The 20,445-nt window shown below is 35.1% G+C and overlaps 3 protein-coding genes across 7 annotated transcripts; all 3 read right to left on the bottom strand.

Moving 5' to 3' along the window:
• Positions 1 to 1,461: 1,461 nt before the first annotated feature.
• Positions 1,462 to 6,955, bottom strand: LOC107411643 (zinc finger CCCH domain-containing protein 3). Of its 3 annotated transcripts, none has more exons than XR_007239248.2 (7): positions 6,722 to 6,955; positions 6,563 to 6,624; positions 6,254 to 6,335; positions 6,024 to 6,092; positions 5,575 to 5,718; positions 3,415 to 5,078; positions 1,462 to 3,136 (listed from the first exon to the last, which is right to left on the bottom strand). XR_007239248.2 is itself a non-coding variant. In XM_048468831.2 (5 exons), the coding sequence occupies exons 1-5, from the start codon at positions 6,849 to 6,851 to the stop codon at positions 5,609 to 5,611; spliced, it is 453 nt and encodes a 150-aa protein (XP_048324788.2). In that variant the 5' UTR covers positions 6,852 to 6,952; the 3' UTR covers positions 5,362 to 5,608. The 3 variants fall into 3 exon arrangements, 1 of the variants encoding a protein (XP_048324788.2); XR_009634544.1 differs by having other exon boundaries at positions 3,415 to 5,031; XM_048468831.2 differs by lacking the exons at positions 1,462 to 3,136; positions 3,415 to 5,078 and having other exon boundaries at positions 5,362 to 5,718; positions 6,722 to 6,952.
• Positions 6,956 to 8,000: 1,045 nt separating this feature from the next.
• On the bottom strand, positions 8,001 to 13,487 carry LOC107411657 (shaggy-related protein kinase alpha). Of its 3 annotated transcripts, none has more exons than XM_016019277.4 (13): positions 13,267 to 13,487; positions 11,994 to 12,188; positions 11,784 to 11,876; positions 11,206 to 11,265; positions 10,824 to 11,096; positions 10,553 to 10,627; positions 10,321 to 10,377; positions 10,095 to 10,235; positions 9,964 to 10,014; positions 9,271 to 9,366; positions 9,112 to 9,195; positions 8,494 to 8,596; positions 8,001 to 8,389 (listed from the first exon to the last, which is right to left on the bottom strand). In XM_016019277.4, the coding sequence occupies exons 2-13, from the start codon at positions 12,105 to 12,107 to the stop codon at positions 8,307 to 8,309; spliced, it is 1,230 nt and encodes a 409-aa protein (XP_015874763.1). In that variant the 5' UTR covers positions 12,108 to 12,188; positions 13,267 to 13,487; the 3' UTR covers positions 8,001 to 8,306. The 3 variants fall into 3 exon arrangements, with proteins under 3 accessions (XP_015874763.1, XP_015874764.1, XP_015874765.1); XM_016019278.4 differs by having other exon boundaries at positions 11,994 to 12,166; XM_016019279.4 differs by having other exon boundaries at positions 11,994 to 12,144.
• Positions 13,350 to 18,566, bottom strand: LOC107411648 (putative RNA polymerase II subunit B1 CTD phosphatase RPAP2 homolog). The gene is made up of 6 exons (XM_016019267.4): positions 17,827 to 18,566; positions 16,809 to 17,630; positions 16,441 to 16,688; positions 16,100 to 16,363; positions 15,844 to 15,999; positions 13,350 to 15,314 (listed from the first exon to the last, which is right to left on the bottom strand). The coding sequence occupies exons 1-6, from the start codon at positions 18,425 to 18,427 to the stop codon at positions 15,210 to 15,212; spliced, it is 2,196 nt and encodes a 731-aa protein (XP_015874753.2). The 5' UTR covers positions 18,428 to 18,566; the 3' UTR covers positions 13,350 to 15,209.
• Between the last annotated feature and the right edge of the window lie 1,879 nt (positions 18,567 to 20,445).

Raw genomic sequence — 20,445 nt, 5'->3', positions numbered from 1 at the left:
GAATTAGCACTCGGAACATATTCTGTCATGCTTTATGATCAACCATTTTCAGGCTCTGATCTAGCAGCTACATATGATTTAGTGGACACCATAAGAGCCATTAGCAGGATTCAGCAATCTTTGGCAATTATGTCACTCACCCAACTGTCAGAGGAAGTGTTTGATCATTTTGATAGAATTATACTACTCAGTGAAGGGCAAGTTTTATTCCAAGGCCCTCATCATTCCTTACTTTGCCAAACTAGGGTTAGTATGCACCATAAACTCGTATAGTTTTAGTTGTAAAGAAATGGCAGCTAACATGTACAAAGTTAGTTGCAGTAACAACATATTCAGATGACATTAAAACCAGTCCCCCGGTTAAATGCTCAGGTACATAAAGCCATCACATGTGGAATCCAGTGGATTTCTCGAAGGCATTGCAGGTGAAGATGGTTCCCAGTATATTGCACCAGAAGCAACTTCTTATACACTAGAAGAGCTTGTAGAGTGCTACAGGGCTTCAGATCACTACAAAGATATCATGAGAATCGTTCATGAAGACGAAGTGAAGCACATCTATTGGGTGGAGAGTGAGGCCGAGCTCGGATTCTCTCTTAAAACACCATCCAAGTACTACTGCCCCGTCGATGCACATCCAAGGCGAGAGACAAGCATATGACAGCAATTACTTTACATGTTTTTACAGTCAAATTTTGGATTCTATAAGTTACAACTTGAACAGGTTCTTCCAACTGAAAAACCATTATACTATACCAATTCCAATGGTTGCATGGTTGTAGAATTAGTGGTTTCCAAGATCTCTAACAAAGTAGGGCACCCAGGGGGAATTGAGAGCACAGGAAGAGTTCAGGTTGGAGATCTAGTCACTGCAATTTCCACAATTAATGATGAAATGCAATACCTTTCAGTAGGAACCAAAAATATGCAGCACAAACAGACCTCGCATGCATATTCCATGTTGAAGCGGGCACAGGGCCGCATCTGTCTCCAAGTTGAACGATACAGAGAAGAGGTATCTTCCTTTTTTTACAGATACAAATGAAGCAACAGAGCAGGAATTTACAATCCAAACATCTATTCCACAAATAAACGAGCAGACATACATAAATAATGACAAAATAAATTATTTTTCTGACTAATAATGACTATGGTTTCGATTTTTTTACCTAGGAAGATGAGTACCAAGCACAATGGGAGCAGTTTCAGAGGCCCTTTGTTCAGACATGGTGGAAATCCACTAGGACTCTGATCAACAGGCAAATCAAGATCACGAAAAGACTGCATTCTCTAATAAAATTAAGACTGTTGCAGGTAAGTGACAGAACCACACATTCCTTTCTTGGTTCCGTACTAAAATTAACCCAACAAGAATTATCCAGCCATGTCCATAATTGGGTTATGTTAATATATTCATATACATATATATAGACTGAAGAATATATGGAGACAGAATCATATATCCTAATCAAGAATAAAATATCTTTCTATAAAATTAATCTGTCTTTAAACCTTGCAGGCCATTGTGCTGGGTTTGTTAGCAGGGACACTTTTTTACAAACTTGGGGGTGAATACAACCAACAGAAAATGAACTCAATAAGAGCCCTAGGGTATGTGTCCACCATGACCATAATGCTCATAAATTTAGTACAGCTTCCTGTCTACATGCTTCAAAGGCCAATTTTTAACAAGCATCGCAACCAGAGATTCTTCAGAACTTCCTCTTACATAGTTGCAAACGGCATAGTCAATCTCCCACAGACCCTCCTAGAAGTACTCTTTGACTATTACTTTTTCTCAATAGAATTAACCTTAGCTCCCATAGAACTCAGATACATATTAATTTTTGCAGGCACTATCCTATACTCTCTCTGTTCACTTTTTTGCTGGGCTATCACTGGCAGGACATGGGGGACCATTATTTGAGTATCTGGTTCTCTTTTTCTTAGTAGCGTATTTTGGTTCATCAGTCTTCTTCTTACTCAGCACCATCTCTTCAATTCCAGAAGTAGGAAACGCTTTGGCAGGTAACTCTTTTCCTCTGAGAAAATGTTCTTCCTGTGATCACATCCTTGACTGATTTTTGATACATTAAGAAGCATTATGAAAACATAAAACAAGTGATATCTGGTTATATCAGATAGCAGTTTAAATGATAATGTGGTTTCACTAACTGAAGCGTTAACACAAGCAGTTAGCATATCTGAAGTTACATGGTAGGGATGGTGGGTCTTCTTTCACACACCATGAGTACTCCAGCAGTCAAGTCTTATCCATAAATAGCTTTTAAGCATTTAATTTATCATTAATATGTAAACCCAACTACCTTAGTAGTACATCAGATTATGTTTTAATCCTTTAAGTTGATACTGTTTAACCCTCTAATCTATCAACTACATACTGACACTTCCAACAATGCACTGTTGCAGGTCTACTTGTTTCAATCTTCCTACTCTTCAGTGGCTTTGTGATCTACCCATCCAATATACCAACATACTGGAAATGGCTTACTTATGTGAACCCAATTCACTGGGCTAATGTCTCATTTTGCAGAACCCAATTTTACAAGGACTACAAAGAGCCCTGCTCCAACTACCTTGGTCAACTTTCTTTCTGTGACAAACATCATACAATGACAGTTGGAAATGCCTACCTGAATTTTTATGAGCTTACGAAGATGCTGAGAGACCATGGCTACCTTTTGCCATTCTCTTGGGTTGGATTGTTCTTGCAAATTTGTTAACACTGTTAGGATTGAAGAAAATAGATTTTACTGGAATGAGCCCAGGACTACCCCACCTTAAAAACAGTCCAGTGCTTAGCAACTATAAGAAAGACAGGGAAAGTGAATTTCAACCAAACAGTAGCCATAAGGAGCAATCTGATGATTACAGTTCTTCTAGCTGTTATGGACCACAAACTTCAAAGAGAGGCTACAACAAGATGATAATAGTGGTGGAGTCGAGAAATGGATTGAGGACTTTCGTGTTGACCTGGAAAGAAAGGGGCTAGGCATTCCAGTGAAGCCAGTTACCCTTCTATTTGAGGAATTATCTTTCTCAAGGTCTAGTACTTTATCCTTTAAACTATGAAGTCTACTTACTACATCCTTTCCCAACTTCACACCTGGTGCACCTAGATTAATCTGAAAGAAGTTTTAAATTGTAGTTAAAAAACAATATTAAGAACCACTAAGAGCTATAGCCATGTAAAATAAAGCTTTCAGAGACCGACTAAATGATGTACTTTCAAGTCCACTTATTCATGTTTCAGGTACGATGGAGGAACAAAAAAGAACACATCAGTTTTCAACTATGTTACGGGCTATGCTAGACCAAGAACCATGCTAGCATTATTGGGTGGTTCTAAAAGAAGTAAAACTACACTTCTGAAATGCCTAGCTGGGAGAATACCTCTAACTGGAAGCATCAGAGGAAACCTCCAGGCAAATGGTATCAAGATAAGTGCAACCTTCTCTAGATTGACAGGCTATGTTGAGAAGCTTGATGCCCACCAACATTACCTCTCTCTTCGTGAGTCTCTTTAATTCAGTGCCGCACTTCGCCTTGACCAAGGAATTAGCCCCATGAGCCACCAAATCCATGTTGAACTGGTTCTGAATCAACTTGATTTACTGCCCTACACCAACAAACTTGTTGGTTCTCTTCATGATGCCACCAGAAAGACATTTGAAATAGCCAAAAAGATAACTATTGCAGTTGAACTGGCCGCAAATCCAAGTCTTATCCTTCTTGAAGAACCACTTTCAGGTCTCGATATCACAGAAATCCAATCCATCCTCAGAATTCTCACAAGTGTCAAATTCAGGGCGAGTCATTGTTGCCTCTCTATCACATCCTAATGCACGCACACTCTCTTTCTTTGATCAGGTTCTCATTCTAACAGGAGAAGGAAATCAAGCATACTTTGGGCCAACAGGATCTAACTGCCACAAATTGTTAGCATATTTCACATCAATCCCAATGGCACCTCGTTATTCCACAAGAGAAAGTCCAGTTCAATTTGTCGTGGGAGCTCTGGGATTAGGAATTTAAATAGAGAGGCATCACCTCAAATGAATTTCGCTGAGGTCTATCAAGAAAGCTCTTTACATGAGATAAACAATAAAAAAATTCTCAGTATAAAAGAGTTGATGAAGAACAGAGAAATGGTGGATAAATCTTCTAGTTACCCAGCTCCATATTTACAGCAAGCCCTTTTAGTACTACTAAGAACATTAAGATTGTTATGGAGGAACATCCAATATACATATGGTAGACTTATAGTGTGCGTGATGATAGGTCTTCTAATGGGTTCCCTGTACTTCCAAATTGGATATAAGGACGAATATAGGGTAACTTCACGAGCATTATACATCTACATGCAAGTTATACTCATAGGAGTGATTTCAGCAAACAATGTTATTCCCCAGCTTGGCACAGACAAGTTAGTATACTTGAGAGAAAAAAGAGCTGGAATGTATCTTCCAATCTTCTATCCATGATCATGGGCAATGGGTGAGATTCCTTACATCTGCTTCGCAACACTTGCAGCTGTAGCAATTGGGAATGGCATGGCAGGTACTGGGACAGGATCTGCCGCAGAACTCCTAATGTATTGGATAGTGCTTTTGATTTTCACACTTTGCATGACCTACTTTGGAATGATGATCACCTTCCTATCACCAGTGCCAACATTAGCTGCATTTGCCATGTCCATCGTGACATCACTCTGGGTTTCTGCTTCTGGGGTAGTAGTTGTGCTATCAGATATAAAATTCTACCAGTGGATGTATTGGAGCAACCCATTCCAATATGCAATGAATGCACTGACCTCAATCAGTTTTTACTGTGATACAAAAAACTGCACATCAGCTTGCAAGTGCCCAATATTTCCAGATGGATCTTATGTATGGCATCAGTGAGAAGCCTACGCCACGAAAGAATAGGCGCAGACATTCTCATTTTGACAGCAATGTGCATGCTGTTTGCCAGCCTTGCCTTTGTCTTTTCTGTTGTGCTGAAGCACAACTGACCCCCTCACATGTAGAATGCTAACATTCATCAGATGATTCTCACTAAAAAGCAAAGACAAGAGATTTTGATGGAGCAACAAAAACAAGCAAACAGCACAAAAAAGTCTGCTAGAAGCATCAAAATAAAAAAAATGGAATTATAAGAAAGTAACAACCTTCAGGAATCTGAGTTAATTTCTAGACTCCTTATTACTGTTGCAATATTGCAATTGTTGACTCCTCGAAGCATAAAGTGGAATATGTCTGTCTCTTTTATGAGATACTCAAGTTGTTTTTTCCCCATAAAGGATTTAGATATAGTGTGCATGTCATAACAAAAACAAAGTCCCACAAAAAACTTGTTATAAGGAAGTCAAAAGAACTAAACAAAATAAGCAACTTGTGAAACATCCCAGGACAGCAACTAGCAAGGAAGAACAAATAACAATAGGTGCAACAAATTCTTTTCAACGAGGAAGAACCAAGTACATGTTTCATTAGAGAATAATAAATAGAAGCAAAATTATCTTCTGACAACCAGAAGCTTCCATACAACTACCTATGAAAAATTATAGACAAACAACTCAGCACGCCTAACCCCAGTCCACAAAGGGAAACATCGGATATCCGCACTCTGGAGGAGGCTTTAGTGATGGAGGTAGATTACCCCATGACATTCCCATTCTATCTCTAACCATATCACCTGCAAATCACAACTAGAAAAGAGTAAGCAGCAGGAATAAAATATGTATTATGAAAACAGTAAGAACAGCTCAAATTCCCACAAGGCCATAACTATTTCATCAAACATGAAGCACATACAAAACAAATCAATGACTATCATGAGAAAACCACCAATACAAGCACACAGGCCATTTTTTAAGGATTAATCCTGTAAGTTAGATAGTGAAGAAATAAAACTTTGACATGGTTGTCTGCACAACTAAGATACAAGAGCAAAATTTACAATCAATTTCTTGAATCTCAGCAACATATATTTCAAATTACCTGGCACAGAGCTACCTCCAAATAATTGATTTCCTTGAAAAGTTGGTAGCTGACTACTATCAGCGAAACCTGTGACCAAATGGTCGATCAAATAGATTAGAAACATCTTCTCCACTTCATTTCATTTTAAAAAATAAAAAAATAAAATAAAATAATAATAATAATAATAATAATAAAATGATCATTAACCAAGCAATTGACAAAACAGATAGTATGTCTAATATTTTTACCCGATATCCCTTGAGGATTCAAATTCTGCATCCTGTTCATGGGATGAACGTATCTGCAAGAATCCCCATATTGGCAAAATCCCTATAATCCATGCGATAATAATATCAAACATAAACATATTAATAAGAAACCCAAAAGTTTGATGTAAAGAGTAAATCTCTGCCACAAACCCAGTATGTAAGAAAATTTCTAGGACTAGTGGCTAATCGAAGAAAATCCAAATTCTGCCTCCAACCCATTATTCGGTATACATAATGAAACAAGGACAATTCGATTAGAGAAAGAGAGAGAGAGGAAGAAGTCGTTACCGTATTGACAAAGCGGTTGCAAACCCCTTTGCCGAAGCTTTCAGCATAAGGTTGATGGGGATCTGCAGTTGAACTCAAAATCAATAACTATATACATATACATACATATATATATATATATATATCATGTATAAATTATATATATATATATATATATACCTTTGAAGGAGTCGTACCAGAGAGCTTTGGCTCTGAGGTGCTGGAGACCTTGAAGATGGCGTTTCCTAGCAGAAGGAGTGTCCTGGAAATATTTGTCGCAGTAATCACAGTAATATTTTCCCAATGGCATTTTCGCCTCTCTACCTCTTGTCCTCTCTCCCCTTCGTTTTTAGAGTTTTCGGTCAACTTCTTTTATTTTCCTATTTTCTTTTCAATGTGCCCTACAAAGGTTACACTAAATTGATTTTTAATTCCTTTTAATTTTATACTATGAATCATTGAAGTTGGATTGATTTTGCATATGATTAGCTAAATTTGCAAATTTTAAAGTATAAGCTTTTAATAATCATTAAAATGAAAATATGATAAAATTAGAAGACACGTTTTAGTTTTATTTTTAAAACTACATTTAAAAGAAAGTATAATTTTCTAATAAAATAGTTTATTTCTTTTTTTTCCTTTTTTCTTTTTTTTGTGGGTCAAGAAAGAAAGAGACCATTGTTAATTATTCAAATCATGAAACAAGATATGGACCAGATCAGGCTGGTTTGTAGGAGTCCAGTTCAGTGGAAGATGCTGCCTTTCCGCAATTTATCAAGTTTACACCCACACCCACCATGACCTTTCGTCAAGTTTACACCCACACTCACCATGACCTTAAATACAATTTGTCAAGTTTACACCCACAACCATCCTAGAGGTCCTGGGTTTGAATCCCACTCCCACATTATATATTAGTTCTTTAAAAATGTACAAAACAAAAAATATTGTCCAAGAAGAAGATAAAAATAAATCTTAGCAAATGAATTTTGATATTAGATATTGGATATATTACAGAGTATAAAATTTTCATTTATTAATTTCCGGATATTCTTGTATTTATATTTTTATAATTTTATAAAAATATCTTACTATAATTAAGAAAAACTTAAAAAATATGCTGCTTAATATACCCTTAAAATATATTAGATACTTTATTAAAATAACAATAAATAAATAAATAAATTGGTATATAATAAAGGTTTATGATAATTCCGGTAAGCAATAAAATGATACTTAGGCTTCTTGTAGTAAAGTGTTTTATAGAAAATCTTAAAACTTGTGCTTCTTGACACCTCAAAAAGGTTTTCATTTTTTCGTCTACAAACACTTATTTAACAACAACCAAAAACTTGAGATTTTTACTTATAGAGCATATGCTTGATCTACCATATCAAAATATCTAAGTAAACAACCAATCGGACCCTGAACCAGAATGGAAATCGCAGTCGAGTGAGAATAAGTTGCAAATGTCAATCTGTCTACTAGAAATACCAATACAGACATACATGTAACATAAAATGCTCATGTCAATCTTCTATGTTGTTACAAATCTCTGGGGATACAGGAATAGGGTAATCACAGTACCCATTTGAGGTTTGGGCAAGATATAAAGTAGAATACATCTAGATCTGCTTTTACAAAACAGGAAGATACATGGAGTAACATTTAAATGACAAGGGGAACAAATAGTAGATAATGACAATACATCGCTTCCATACATTAAGGGACACCACTAGCAGATTTGTTATCCCCAACTCGCTAATCACAAGCCAAGAAAGGGGCATTGCTTTCTTGCGTGCTCCGGAATCAATTTCACCAAAATCTCCACTGACACCCCCTTCAATTCTATTTTGATGGCAGCGACAACATCACAGGTAAACACTTTCAGAATGATGATTGAAGGATTAAGTTTTCAAAAACAATTTACAAGACAAGACAAGATTTCATACCATGGGATTTAAAATTGAATAACGGTGGAAGAAAACGCCCATTAGGCAAGCGAGTGTTTGGTTCACGGAGCTCGTCAAAAAATGGATGAATCAAGGCATCCAGCTGCATTAGATTTGGAAACATGATCAAAACACATCAAATAAATACTACTTGAAGGAAGCACCCCCAATTAAATAAGACTCAAAATCCTGGATATGCTGCCAACATGACGAATAAATATGGTGCCAATACCAGTAAAACGACAAACAGTGACAGTGCAAACTAAGACTCAAATGAAAATGTCGAACAAAAAACGTTAGCTACCCACTTCTCTTGATACACATGCTTCAGTCGCCCTTGATTCATGAATATTCTTGAACTTGACCATCAATCACCACATCATTAATAACATATACCATATATTATTTGGTGCCACAATCTATTTCAACCATGACAATAATCTAGAAAATGGCTTATACTCATTAACTGAAATATTCTGCATGGTCAAACATCTATTCTAGGCTAGATTTCATTCTCAAAGCCATATTTTTTTATTTTTTTATTTTTTGGGGGGGAGGGGAGGGGAATATATATATATATATATATATAGAATAGGCATAAAAATATCATCCACTCACAGCTGAGCATCGTAAGTTAGGAGAGTACTGCAGCAGTCTTGAAACCAGATCAACAGCTTCTGGAGGCATACGCTTATGGAATATCTAAAAATGAAACAAATATAAGTAACTTGAATCAAAAGTAATAAAACAAAACAGAATATAGTATTTTTCAAATACCTTGTGCCATGGGTGAGCTTTAATTTGAGGGAATTTGAACTCTGTGTAGTTAGGGTTCATGCATTTAATCTCCTCTCTTGTCGGAGTGCCCAAAACCTACACAAAAGAGAGGGATAAAAAGGTAAGAAAGAAGGAAGAAAGGGATCAATTCCTAGTTAAAGATGGTATATTCTTACCTAATAAAACAAGAATGGAAATCAACCCCCCATTTATCAATAAATGATGACATCAAAGCCATATTGTCGATCAATGCAAACCCAAATGAAACAATGTTCCACCAATGAAACAATATTAGATCCACATACTTCCTTTTACATCACTGTTACGAAGACTCCAGGACAAAGCTACTAGCATGTAAAGTATGAAATATTTGTATAGGGCATCTTGATAAATAATGGCTAAAAAAATACACCCAAAGAATTACATTTTTAGAAACATCATAGAATTCCTGACTGCAAATACCAGTATAACATATCACTGAAGGTTGGGTTGCAGTGTGTCCAATTTGGAAAATCACACTAAAAGTGTTCAGTTTCATAAGTAAAGCAAATGAACAATTGGACGAGCTGCAACCTCAAACTCTTTGAGAAAGCTAACTATGATTACCAACCAAGATGGAAGTTTAATCTGGTTTCTACAGGACAGAAACACATGACAATATTCACTAGAAAGTTAAAGAGGTATCAAAATTACCTTGATAATTTCAACAAGCTGATCCACTCCACTCTCACCAGGAAACAGAGGCTGGCATGATAGAAAAATCATTATCTTAGCCTCCTACAAACAATTAATAATCCCAAAACTATAAGGTACAGATTACCAACCTGTCCGAGCAGTAGCTCTGCAAGAACACAGCCAGCAGACCAGATATCAATGGCAGTAGTATACTCAGTTGCTCCAAATATAAGCTCTGGCGCCCTATAGTATCTAGAGCAGATATAAGATATATTTGGCTCTCCTTTCACCTGTAAAACAAAAGACAATGTTAGTAGAACAGAGAATTCAAGACTATTATAAATAAAAAATAAAAATAAAGCAAGAAATACATACCAAAACTTTTGCACTTCCAAAGTCACATAATTTTACTTGGTGGGTGTGTGGATTGACCTGCATGGAAAACACATCATTTTACTCTCAAAAATTTCTATCCGGCACTTTTCAATTCTAAATAATACAAACCACTACCAATACTCCTCACATGCTTTGCTTTTGAGAAATTTACAACTGTAATTAAGTGAATATAAACTCGGCATGTAAATGTAAGGATATCCAAAAAACATACCAAAAGATTTTGAGGTTTAATATCCCGATGACACACTCCAATACATCGATGAATGTACGACAAAGCCCTAAAAATCTGCCAAATTACAAAGTCCATAATACAATTTACGTAAGAAATTTGAGATTAAAATATGCAACAATTGATTCAAGCAACAATGTAATAAGAGCTTAAGAATAAAATTGAGTGATTTCCAACTTCAAGAACATATTTACGTTCTTCCAGCATATACAAAAAGAAATCAAACACTTAAAGTTCTATATTAACAATATACCTGATAAGTGTAGAGCTTAACATATATCTGAGGCATTCTCTGGTTCAACTTGTTGTAGTGTTTGATCACACGATGAACAGTTTCAGGTACATATTCAAGTACTAAGTTGAGATAAAGTTCATCTTTTTCAGTCGTTGAAAAGAAACAATGCTTCAAAGAAACAACATTTGGGTGATCTAGAAGACGCATGGTTTGCAGCTCACGATTCTTGTATCTTTTGTCTTGAAGAACCTTCTTTATAGCCACAGTTTCACCAGTCTCCAAGCACTTTGCCTAAATAAAATAGTAAATAGGCATGTAAATAGACCAATGATACTGATTTTCAGCTATATATAAACAAGTTTCTCAGGTTACTTATAAGTGAAATGTTATGAAAACTCACTTGGAATACAACTCCAAATGATCCATGCCCAACAACTCGCTCAGCCATGTAACTTATCGTCTGCAATTGTGAAACATATATCATCAATAGAGGAAAATGTGATATAGAAAAATCAGGGGGAAAAAAAAAGAGTTCCAAAATGAGCAAGATGGAAACTTCTAAGCAACCGTGCAAACATATCTACCACAAGCAAACATCATGGATGCAAAACAGGATATTAACATCTCAACTAGGATTTACTAAAACATATCAAAAAAGACATATTTCAAACTAGATAATACTAGAAAATCATAAATTGGACTTTTATACGAATGAATTACTCATTTGCATTTCTCACCTTAAATTTTTCATTACACACTTCAATGTTCAAGTTTAACACATGAAAAACAATTCTTCAGAAAACATTTTATCCTCGTTATAAAGAACAGAGACCACCAACATGCAAACCAGTCTTGAACCACATTTACATCAATATTAGACGTAATAAAATCAACAGCAGTAGATCGAACAGTGCAAAGAATTCCATACCAATACAATAATACAATTTACAAAATTAGATACCAAAAGAAGAGAAATACCTGCTTTGGCTGGCCATTCCTACCACCAATAGTTGTCACAATTATATGCCCCGTCTCTGTCCCATTACCATCAACAACTGTGGCTTCCATTTCCTACAATATTAAGAAGGCTTTTTGAGTCTTCGATGAAAAAGGTCAATGAACCAAATAAATACAAAGAATACAATTACGACGGAAAAGAAGAACTACCAAACCAGTAAAACGATATACCTTGTCATCCCTAATTTTCATGTCATTCATTTCCTCAGGCAACTTATCAACACCTACAGTATGGCCACTGGGATGTTCTCTCATACCAGCAGGCGCCACCCCCACTGAAGCCATTTGTTCAGAGTGTTCTTCAAATCTTGTTACAGTTTACCTTGACAAAACCAATCATTGACCTGTTCAAATAAAAAAAAAAATCTATATTCGAAAAAATAAGACATGGGTTCTCTTCATTTTCCGTAATCAACAGTATAAGCATCATAAAGCTGGATGAACCCTTTAAAAATCAGGTCAGCAAGAAATTAAAACAATGCCCTTCACACCAACTTTGCCCGTTCCAACCAATAACCAACTTGCATAATTCTAACAACTTTCGACTACATTTTCATGTTAAACGAGATTAAAACGCAAGTATAGCTTCAGCTAAGAGCTACCCAAACAAATCATGAATTTGCGGTCAAGCAAATAAGCGTCTTACTCAAACATGTAAGGATGCCAAATCCCAAGTTGAAAAGCACACTAAATCACATAGTGAGAGAAGCCATAAATCTGCTAACTAAGGCAACATATTCATGACAAAAAAAAAAAAAAAAAATTATGTACAGACTATTCTGTTCCAAGTTTTTTTTTTTTTTTTTTTCGTTTTCTGTTTTCTGTTTTTCTCTAGTGGAAATCATGCTCCCGTACTAACCACCAATTTCAGCCAGAAAGGAAAAAACTTGAAAAACCATAAATTTATTTTCCAGTTTTTTTTTTCCCGTTTTCTGTTTTCTGTTTTTCTCTAGAGGAAATCATGTTCCTGTACTAACTACCAATTTCAGCCAGAAAGGAAAAAAAACTTGAAAAACCATAAATTTATTGTAATCCGTGTTTGCTTCATACACTTACCTCCAGAGGATAGGAGAAGGGAAAGAAGAGAGATACAGAAAAAAATAAATAAATAAATCTTTTACCTTCCAAAAATACTACAGAGATCCAACTAGAACTAAATATATACAACCCAAAAATTTCAAAAACAGAAAAGAAGAAAAAAAAAAAAAAAAAAGAAAAAAAGGCAAACGAAACCCCTTTCCCAACCCCGAACCCAGAAGAAATTAACTAGACACTAAGACCCAGACACCAAAACAAGCCGATCCATATACCCAAAACAAAAAGCGATCAAAAAATCAAATATCCCACCCAAAAAAAAAAAAAATTTAAAATAAATTAAAATAAGTTTATAGCAAAATGAAAAAGAAATGGTATCCAGAGAAGAGGAATCGGATGGAAAATATACCGATCGAAGCAGAAATTTCCGAAGATCAACGAGGGATCATCTAGAGAGAAAGCTTCATGTGAGAATCAAAGGCTTAGATCCCAGATTTTGAAGCTGTGTGAAGAAAAAGCTCTGTTCTTTTTTCTTTTTTTTTTGGTTTTGATTTTCCTCCTTTGGATTGTGTGTGAGAGAGAGAGAGAGAAAGAGAGAGAGAGAGAGAGTGTGTGTTGAGTTTATTTTGGCTTTTTTGTGTTTTTTGGTGTGTGGTTGTGTTATGATGCGCTGGTGACAGTCAAAGAAGAGCCCTAAATTATTAGCTCTTTTTTTTATTATTATTATTCCTCATTAAAATATATTTAATTTTTTTTAATTAATAAAATATGAAGGTTTTTTTTTTTTTTTAATAAGAAAAAACAGAGTGAGAGAGAGAAAAAAAATTTTCTTTTTTTATTATTTTTTTATTTTATGTTTTTTAAGGGTGTGAAGTAAGTAGTCTGGTTTGTGGGCTTTCTCTTTTGACCATTCAAACAAACTTTTTTGGTTTTTGGAGTTTTAAAAAGTTAGAAATGAGATAATTAATTTGTAAAGCCAGGTTTTTTTATTTTTGACACTCTTTTTTTCATTGGGCACCCACATTTTCACTTGTTTTTCCGATTTGGCATAAATAACTTTATCATTAAAATGTTTAAGCAACAAAAGTCAATTATCTGTGTTAAAAGTTGTCATTTTGTTTATAATTTTAGTTTCTAATATTAGTTGAAAATATTTTTTAAAAAAAGGTTTTAAAGTTTTAAGTTAAAATATCAAAATGTTTATCTTATTTGCAAAAAGAGAAGCAAATTTTATTTAAACCAACATTATCCAGAATAATTCATTATCCAGTGAGGTTATTAGTGTCATTTCAAAGAGCGGCCCATGACGTAAGAAGGAGCGCCCATATCATTTACTGGAGCATGCGAATGTGCCCCACAAGTGCTATTTGCCAGTCCCCATTCCAATCTAATCCATCTCAGATCATTAACACGTTTTGAACTTACAAATCTACCCTTGCACTTGGGCCTAAAGTCAATTAGCCATTAGGTTAGTGGTTGGAAGTAGGCAGAAAGCCTACAATGTTTTACCAAATGGAGAACAAATCCAAATCCCAATATAATAATAGAGTAAAGATCATTTTCATGCATTTAGGTTTTTAATCAACCATGAAAATGCAATATATTTGTAAAATTAAACGTATTGATTTTTAAAATACAGTACAAATTTGACTAAAATATTCAAAGACCACCTCTTCATAATTTGATTAACCGATTCAATATGATCACAAAAAATAATAATAATAATAATAATTTGATTAACCGATTCACCAACAAAAAAAAAAAAAAAAAGAGTTTTAAGGGGGCCCTAATGACATTACAAGAATGACTGGTTGAAGGTGCTTCTTCATGCTTAGCAGTGGAATTTAATCCATATATCCCATTTGGCATTCGCATGATAAAGTATGGCAAACTATCACATTAATGTCAAAATTCTCAACTTTGAAATTTTTTTCCTAAATTTTCAACATATATAAACAAATTTTCAACACACACATATATGACTACGCTTGACATATCAAAAATGCCACCATGGAATATTCAGGGAACATTCACAATTAAACTTCAAAATTTAACACAGTTTAGTATCAATTAGAAAGTATGTCATTTCCTAAAAGTGTTGTACTGTATGTCATTTCCTAAAAGTGTTGTACTGATATTAGCTTTTCTCACATTTCAAGAACTAAAACCCAAATTGTTACACTGTCAAAGTCTACCTTCCATGTCCATGATCAAATCTCTGATACAACTCCAAGTTGGTTCTTGGAACAAAACCACATATTTGGCAGCATATATTATAGGAAGCCTTGGTAGCAAGGAAAGGAAAAACATTGCCGATATCATAAAGCTGATAAAAGTTACTAAGTTCTTCCATTAAGCACCGCTCTGAGCCGAGAAATGAGGTGCTCGCCCAAGAGGTATTATGAGATCCTTCATAACCTCATACTCTTCTGCACTTATTTGGGTACCATCCAACACCTGCTTAGGCAAAACCAAAATAAAAGAATGATTAATATCAAATTTTTTTGAAATATAAAAGACATAATTCTGAAAATCAGATTTGAAATTAGACTAGTATAGTATTTATTGAAATGATACACAAGTTGTAGTTTACTGAGTTTAAATTGCAAATTCATTTTAACATTCAACATCTCAATTACTTTCAACATATCTAGAATTCTTAGTTTCACAAGCTGATAAACTTCCTTAGGAGATTGAACCGCAAAAAAGTAAGAATAAGCATTATCTTTAAAAAAGCTAATAGTGCTAAAAGAGCGGCTTAATAATGCTAAAAGTGCGGCATAAAACTATAGAGCTACACTTTATCCGCACCGTTCTAAATCATTCACCAAGATGCGTCTAGAAATTTAACGGAAGAAAATCATGAGACATACTTTTGACATTGCACATTATTTACATATCTACATTTATTTTGAAGTTCTCTTACCAAGCACAAGCATAAAAGATAACAAGAAGATTAAACTAGATCTCCAGGTCTGACTCTTACCTTGTGAAGCATCCTTCTATTTGTCATGTGTGGGGTTAATGCAGGAAGCCTACAAACAGATAGAGCCTCGATAAAAAGAAGGACAATCACTTGCCATTGCTTCATCCTAAGTGCTGGTAGTGCTTCAGTGAAAGACATTGTATCCAACAAGCGCCCCTGTATATAAGCATCTCAGAGACAGTCCATCAGTCATTATTGATCCATTTAATTATGGATAATATAATTGAAACAAAACAGAAAGATTCAAAATTAATACCATTCCTTTCTCTAAATTAGATATTGGAATTCGCAGCTTGAGCTGCACAACAACTCCAGGTAAAGCTCGAGCAAGAGAACCAGCCAGAGTTTGCTTGATTTCAGAAGAACGACCATCTCCCAAGACAATCTTCTGGGGGTACTCCCTCCCATTGACTGATAGATACTCTTCATGAAGACTCTCATCCCGTCCACATATATAAGCCAAAGTAGATGATGTCGTCCATGTAAATAATGCATTCCACATTGTTGCAAAAGACGATAACTGAAAGATACAGAAGATTTTTGTCATGAATAAATCTTAATTAACATAATTTTATGATGATGGTACTAAGGAATTACTGTTAAACTGAAACCCTCAGGTGGTGCATCAAACCAAGAATCCTCAGGGTCAAACATATCAGAGTGTTTAGTTCCAGGCTTTATTGGCCACTTTTGAGGAGCTTTTTCTGGTTCAGAAGCATCAACATCTATCAAAGACTCCTCTTCATCAACATCCTCTGAAGATTCTCCTTCATCAACATCCTCCGAAGATTCCCCTTCATCAGCATCCTCCTGATGTGGAAATATGATAATTCCAGCTTCAGACACTGCATATCAAGTTCAAAAGACATGGAGAGAGAAAATCTTAGTAAAAAAAAATTAAATAAATTAGTTAAACCAGAAATGACTTAGTTTCAAATCACACACTATAAGCACATGGGACATACTGGCACCAGTGACATCAGATTCTCCTGAGGCTACAGCTTCTGATGCCTCGCCCAATGCTATTGCACATGCCTCCGCTGAAGAAAAACGCAACATATCATCTTTTTCTTCCACATACTTACTAAATGAAACATCAGGAGCTTCTTTCCTATCTTCCATTTCTCTAATGTCACAAAGACTTCTACTACCCCTGCTTTCAATCCTTTCAGTGTCCTGGGTAAGAGTGTGACTGACTTTCTTTGCCCCTGAAGGGTTAAGAGACAGTTTGTCCATATCAAGATTCATATCTTCAATTTCTCTAACCTCAAGAAGATTTCTAATCCCAGTGCTATCAGTTTTCTCATCAGCCCAGGTAACGGAGCGTCTAAGTTTCTTTGTCCCTGCAGGTTTAAGGGAAGGTTTAAGGGTTGCTTCATTTGATATATCTGCCTTCTCTACTTGGGGTTCCTCTTCTGCTTGTCCAGTACTTGCATGTGAACCACTTTTGTAGCGAGTTGAAGTTGAAGGCAATTCTTGAACGCCAAGCTCATTCTCCAAGGCAATTTTGCTACTTTCCCCTTTCGATTGTATAGCTTTCCTTTCAGAATCATTCCCATTTATAGTAGTAGATGATGTTTCCAATACAGTGAACTGATTCTTCGCAGCATCGCCACTCAAATTTCTCTTTGGTTCTCTTAATTTTTCATCGAATTTAGTATCCGTTAATCCCGACCGCATTTTAGACACACTATATTCATCGTTGGTAATTATGGTGCTCATAAAATCAATCTCATTGACGAGGAGATCTTTCGTACTGGTCGTCTTAGTACTGTTAGCTTTAGACTCTGCAATATACAATCTTAAATCACTTTTTATAACGTAAAGAAACCATTTAACTAACAGAAAAATGTAATATAATTTCCTCAGCGACATATAAGCAAATAGATTCTATACAACAAGTCAACAACTACAACCCAGAGCTTGTCATTGAACACACAAAAAATGCAGTCTCAGCTTAAGGGATTTAGACCAAAAAAAAACCTTGTTTGGGACTTTTCGAAGCAAACTGCTTGGACATTTGCTCTCTCTGGGGGACATACCCTTCAATTGCATTTGAAGGACCAACCCAGTGCTCCAAATCCACATCACCAACACGAGTTCCCGTCTTCTCCTCAATCTTCAACCCAGACAATCCCAAATCCCCAACATCACCTTCCAAAACCGAATCATCATGATCCTCCTCCTCAAACAGCTTGAGAACCGAGCGAATCTTCGCCAAATCCAGAGGCGAACACCTCTCTTCCTTCAAAAACCCAGAAGCAAAGGCTTTGCTGCCGTTAAAACAATCAGAGGAGCAATACATGTTGGTCTCACGCAGGTCTAGAATCTTCTGGTCCTTGCGGGAAAGATGGAAGCGACCTTTACGGGGAGGATTAGGAGGTAGAGAATTGAAGCAGAGAGGGTAACCACAGAGGTTGGCGATTGAGCGCTCCGTTACGACGTCGTTGTAATCGGAGCGGGACATGATCGAACCAGCTGCGAAAAGATGGTTGCCATCGCGAATGCCTTGGAGAAGAGAGAGTTGGAGCTTGTATACGGCTTCTGAGACTGAGATTGGCGATTGCTGCTGTTCCTTCGCCATGGTAAGACAATTAACGAGGTCTTCTAAGATTGAGATTTTGGGGGAGTTTCGGGTTCTGGGTTCTGGGTTCTGAAGGAATTGCTTCCGGAAAATTGGAGCTTTTTGGAGATACCTTTTTCTCCTAATGAATTCAAACGGAGACCAGACGAAATTTATACCATCCGCTGCTTCAGTCGGTAATTGATGGGGGCAAATTAAAACGACGGCGTTTCTTTTCGAGGTTGTGTTTGGTGTTGGACTTTTTCTTTGTTTTTCCATTGCTTTTTTTTTTTTTTTTTTAAAAAAACATTTTTGTCTTCTCACATTACATTATTGAAATTTTAATAAAAAAATTTCACTAATTTATATTGATATTGAGTAATGATTTTTTTTAAATAAAAGTAACAAAAATGTCTTTAAAAAAAATTTTTATATTATAAGACGATTAATAGTTAAACAAAGTGTGACTCTTCTGTAAAATTGAAAAGGAAAGAAAAGAAAATATAAAAGAATAAATTATATAAACTCAAAAACATATTTAAAAAAAATAGAAAAATGCAATATACTCAACCAAAAAAAAAAATACAAAATAGAATACAGACTGTTTTGAAATTTGCATTATGAACTTGAACCGTGTTATTATTATTCTAATTATTTTTTTTTTTATCATTTGAAATAAAATACTATATGAAAAATATTGTTCAAGGGCTTTTTATCTTATAAATAATATGAAAATTACTGTATTTTGAAATCATATGACTTTGTATACTTATTTAATTTCTGAACTTTTGACCATGTGACAAAAAGGAAACAGAAAATATTAAGATGGTCTCCAATTTGATTCCTCACGAAACCGTGGTCCTAGCTTGATTTTGCTAATTTCAATTGGTTTTTCCATGCTGCTTCAATTTTGATTGCTTAATTGTGTTGCTCACAACTGGATACTTCAAAATTTCAATTAGAATTGCATAGACTACCTACTTTAACGTTCAATTTTTATACTGTATGCATGCTGTTTATGTATATCCTTTCCATAAAAAAATAAATAAATAAAAACATTACAAATTCCACCAATTTTAATTACTGCTGAAAATTTTCCAAACCTAACCTGCATTGAATCCAATAGCAAAGCACATTGACCTACCTATATGTGACAGAGCTATACAGAACCATAAGCTAGTGAATGGCACGGTGAATTGATCTGCAATGACTTATCAAAGAAAGAGTTATAAATAAATGTAAATACTTCTTTTTTGCCCAAAAAATAAGTGTAAATACTTCAGCCTAAGGTAAAGAAAGGATAATATGATAAAGTATCATGACCCTGTCAAGATCAGCTAGAAAATGAGTGTAAGAGAATATTTAGATTCTAGATGACCGACTATAATACTGTGCAGAGAACTGTTTTTACCATTTTAAACTGAAAAATCTCTTACATTTCACCCCCCAAATTATGAAATAGAAAAGCACTAAACTAGTTATAAATGAAATATACATCTTGAATCCTTGAAAGGTAAATATTTAAAAAAAAAAAAAGATATGAATATGTTGGGACTGGCAAAATGTATAGAAACTTTCTAGAACACCATACAAACAAAAGCCAAAATCTTCTGTAATGCTCTTCTCAAGTAAAATACCCTACAATTATTGTAAATCCAAGAGATCCACATAATTTTTTTATTTAAAACAAATTTCAAATTTCAAACTTCATTTTAGTGCAAAAGCTTAACTAGTTCATTATAAAACCAAAAACTTATCAATGACACTACACTTCATTCTAATCTATACATGCTACACAAGGGACCCTCACAAACCTTGATAACCTTGGTCAATAAGCCAGACTCTAAAATCAACGCAAATTGAAGAGAGAGCCACCCTAACATATAGATGTTCCAACAGTATAGGTTAATATTGAAATTGAACGGTTTAAGTACATGAATATAATGCATTTTCAGGAGCTGGTCCTCCTGTTTCAAACTTCGCACTGCATTATTTTTGCAATCTTTGGTCATTCCCAGATTAGCTGAGGCAGTAAATAT

This window comes from Ziziphus jujuba, chromosome 10 (assembly GCF_031755915.1).
Source record: "Ziziphus jujuba cultivar Dongzao chromosome 10, ASM3175591v1".
NCBI lineage: Eukaryota > Viridiplantae > Streptophyta > Magnoliopsida > Rosales > Rhamnaceae > Ziziphus > Ziziphus jujuba.
The sequence above is the reverse complement of the archived record's forward strand: the minus strand, read 5'-3'. Positions and strand labels throughout refer to the sequence as shown.

Coding starts and splice junctions, on each gene's coding strand:
- LOC107411643 (XM_048468831.2), bottom strand. CDS start 6,851: ATGCCATTGGGAAAATATTACTGTGATTACTGCGACAAATATTTCCAG. Junction 6,336..6,562: donor GCAACCGCTTTGTCAATACG/GTAACGACTTCT, acceptor CATGGATTATAG/GGATTTTGCCAATATGGGGA. Junction 6,093..6,253: donor GAATCCTCAAGGGATATCGG/GTAAAAATATTA, acceptor ATTTGGTCACAG/GTTTCGCTGATAGTAGTCAG.
- LOC107411657 (XM_016019277.4), bottom strand. CDS start 12,107: ATGGCTTCAGTGGGGGTGGCGCCTGCTGGTATGAGAGAACATCCCAGT. Junction 8,597..9,111: donor CTAACTTACGATGCTCAGCT/GTGAGTGGATGA, acceptor AATCTAATGCAG/CTGGATGCCTTGATTCATCC. Junction 8,390..8,493: donor ATTCAATTTTAAATCCCATG/GTATGAAATCTT, acceptor CCATCAAAATAG/AATTGAAGGGGGTGTCAGTG.
- LOC107411648 (XM_016019267.4), bottom strand. CDS start 18,427: ATGGCGAAGGAACAGCAGCAATCGCCAATCTCAGTCTCAGAAGCCGTA. Junction 16,364..16,440: donor CTGAGGGTTTCAGTTTAACA/GTAATTCCTTAG, acceptor TGTATCTTTCAG/TTATCGTCTTTTGCAACAAT. Junction 16,000..16,099: donor CTAATTTAGAGAAAGGAATG/GTATTAATTTTG, acceptor GCTTATATACAG/GGGCGCTTGTTGGATACAAT.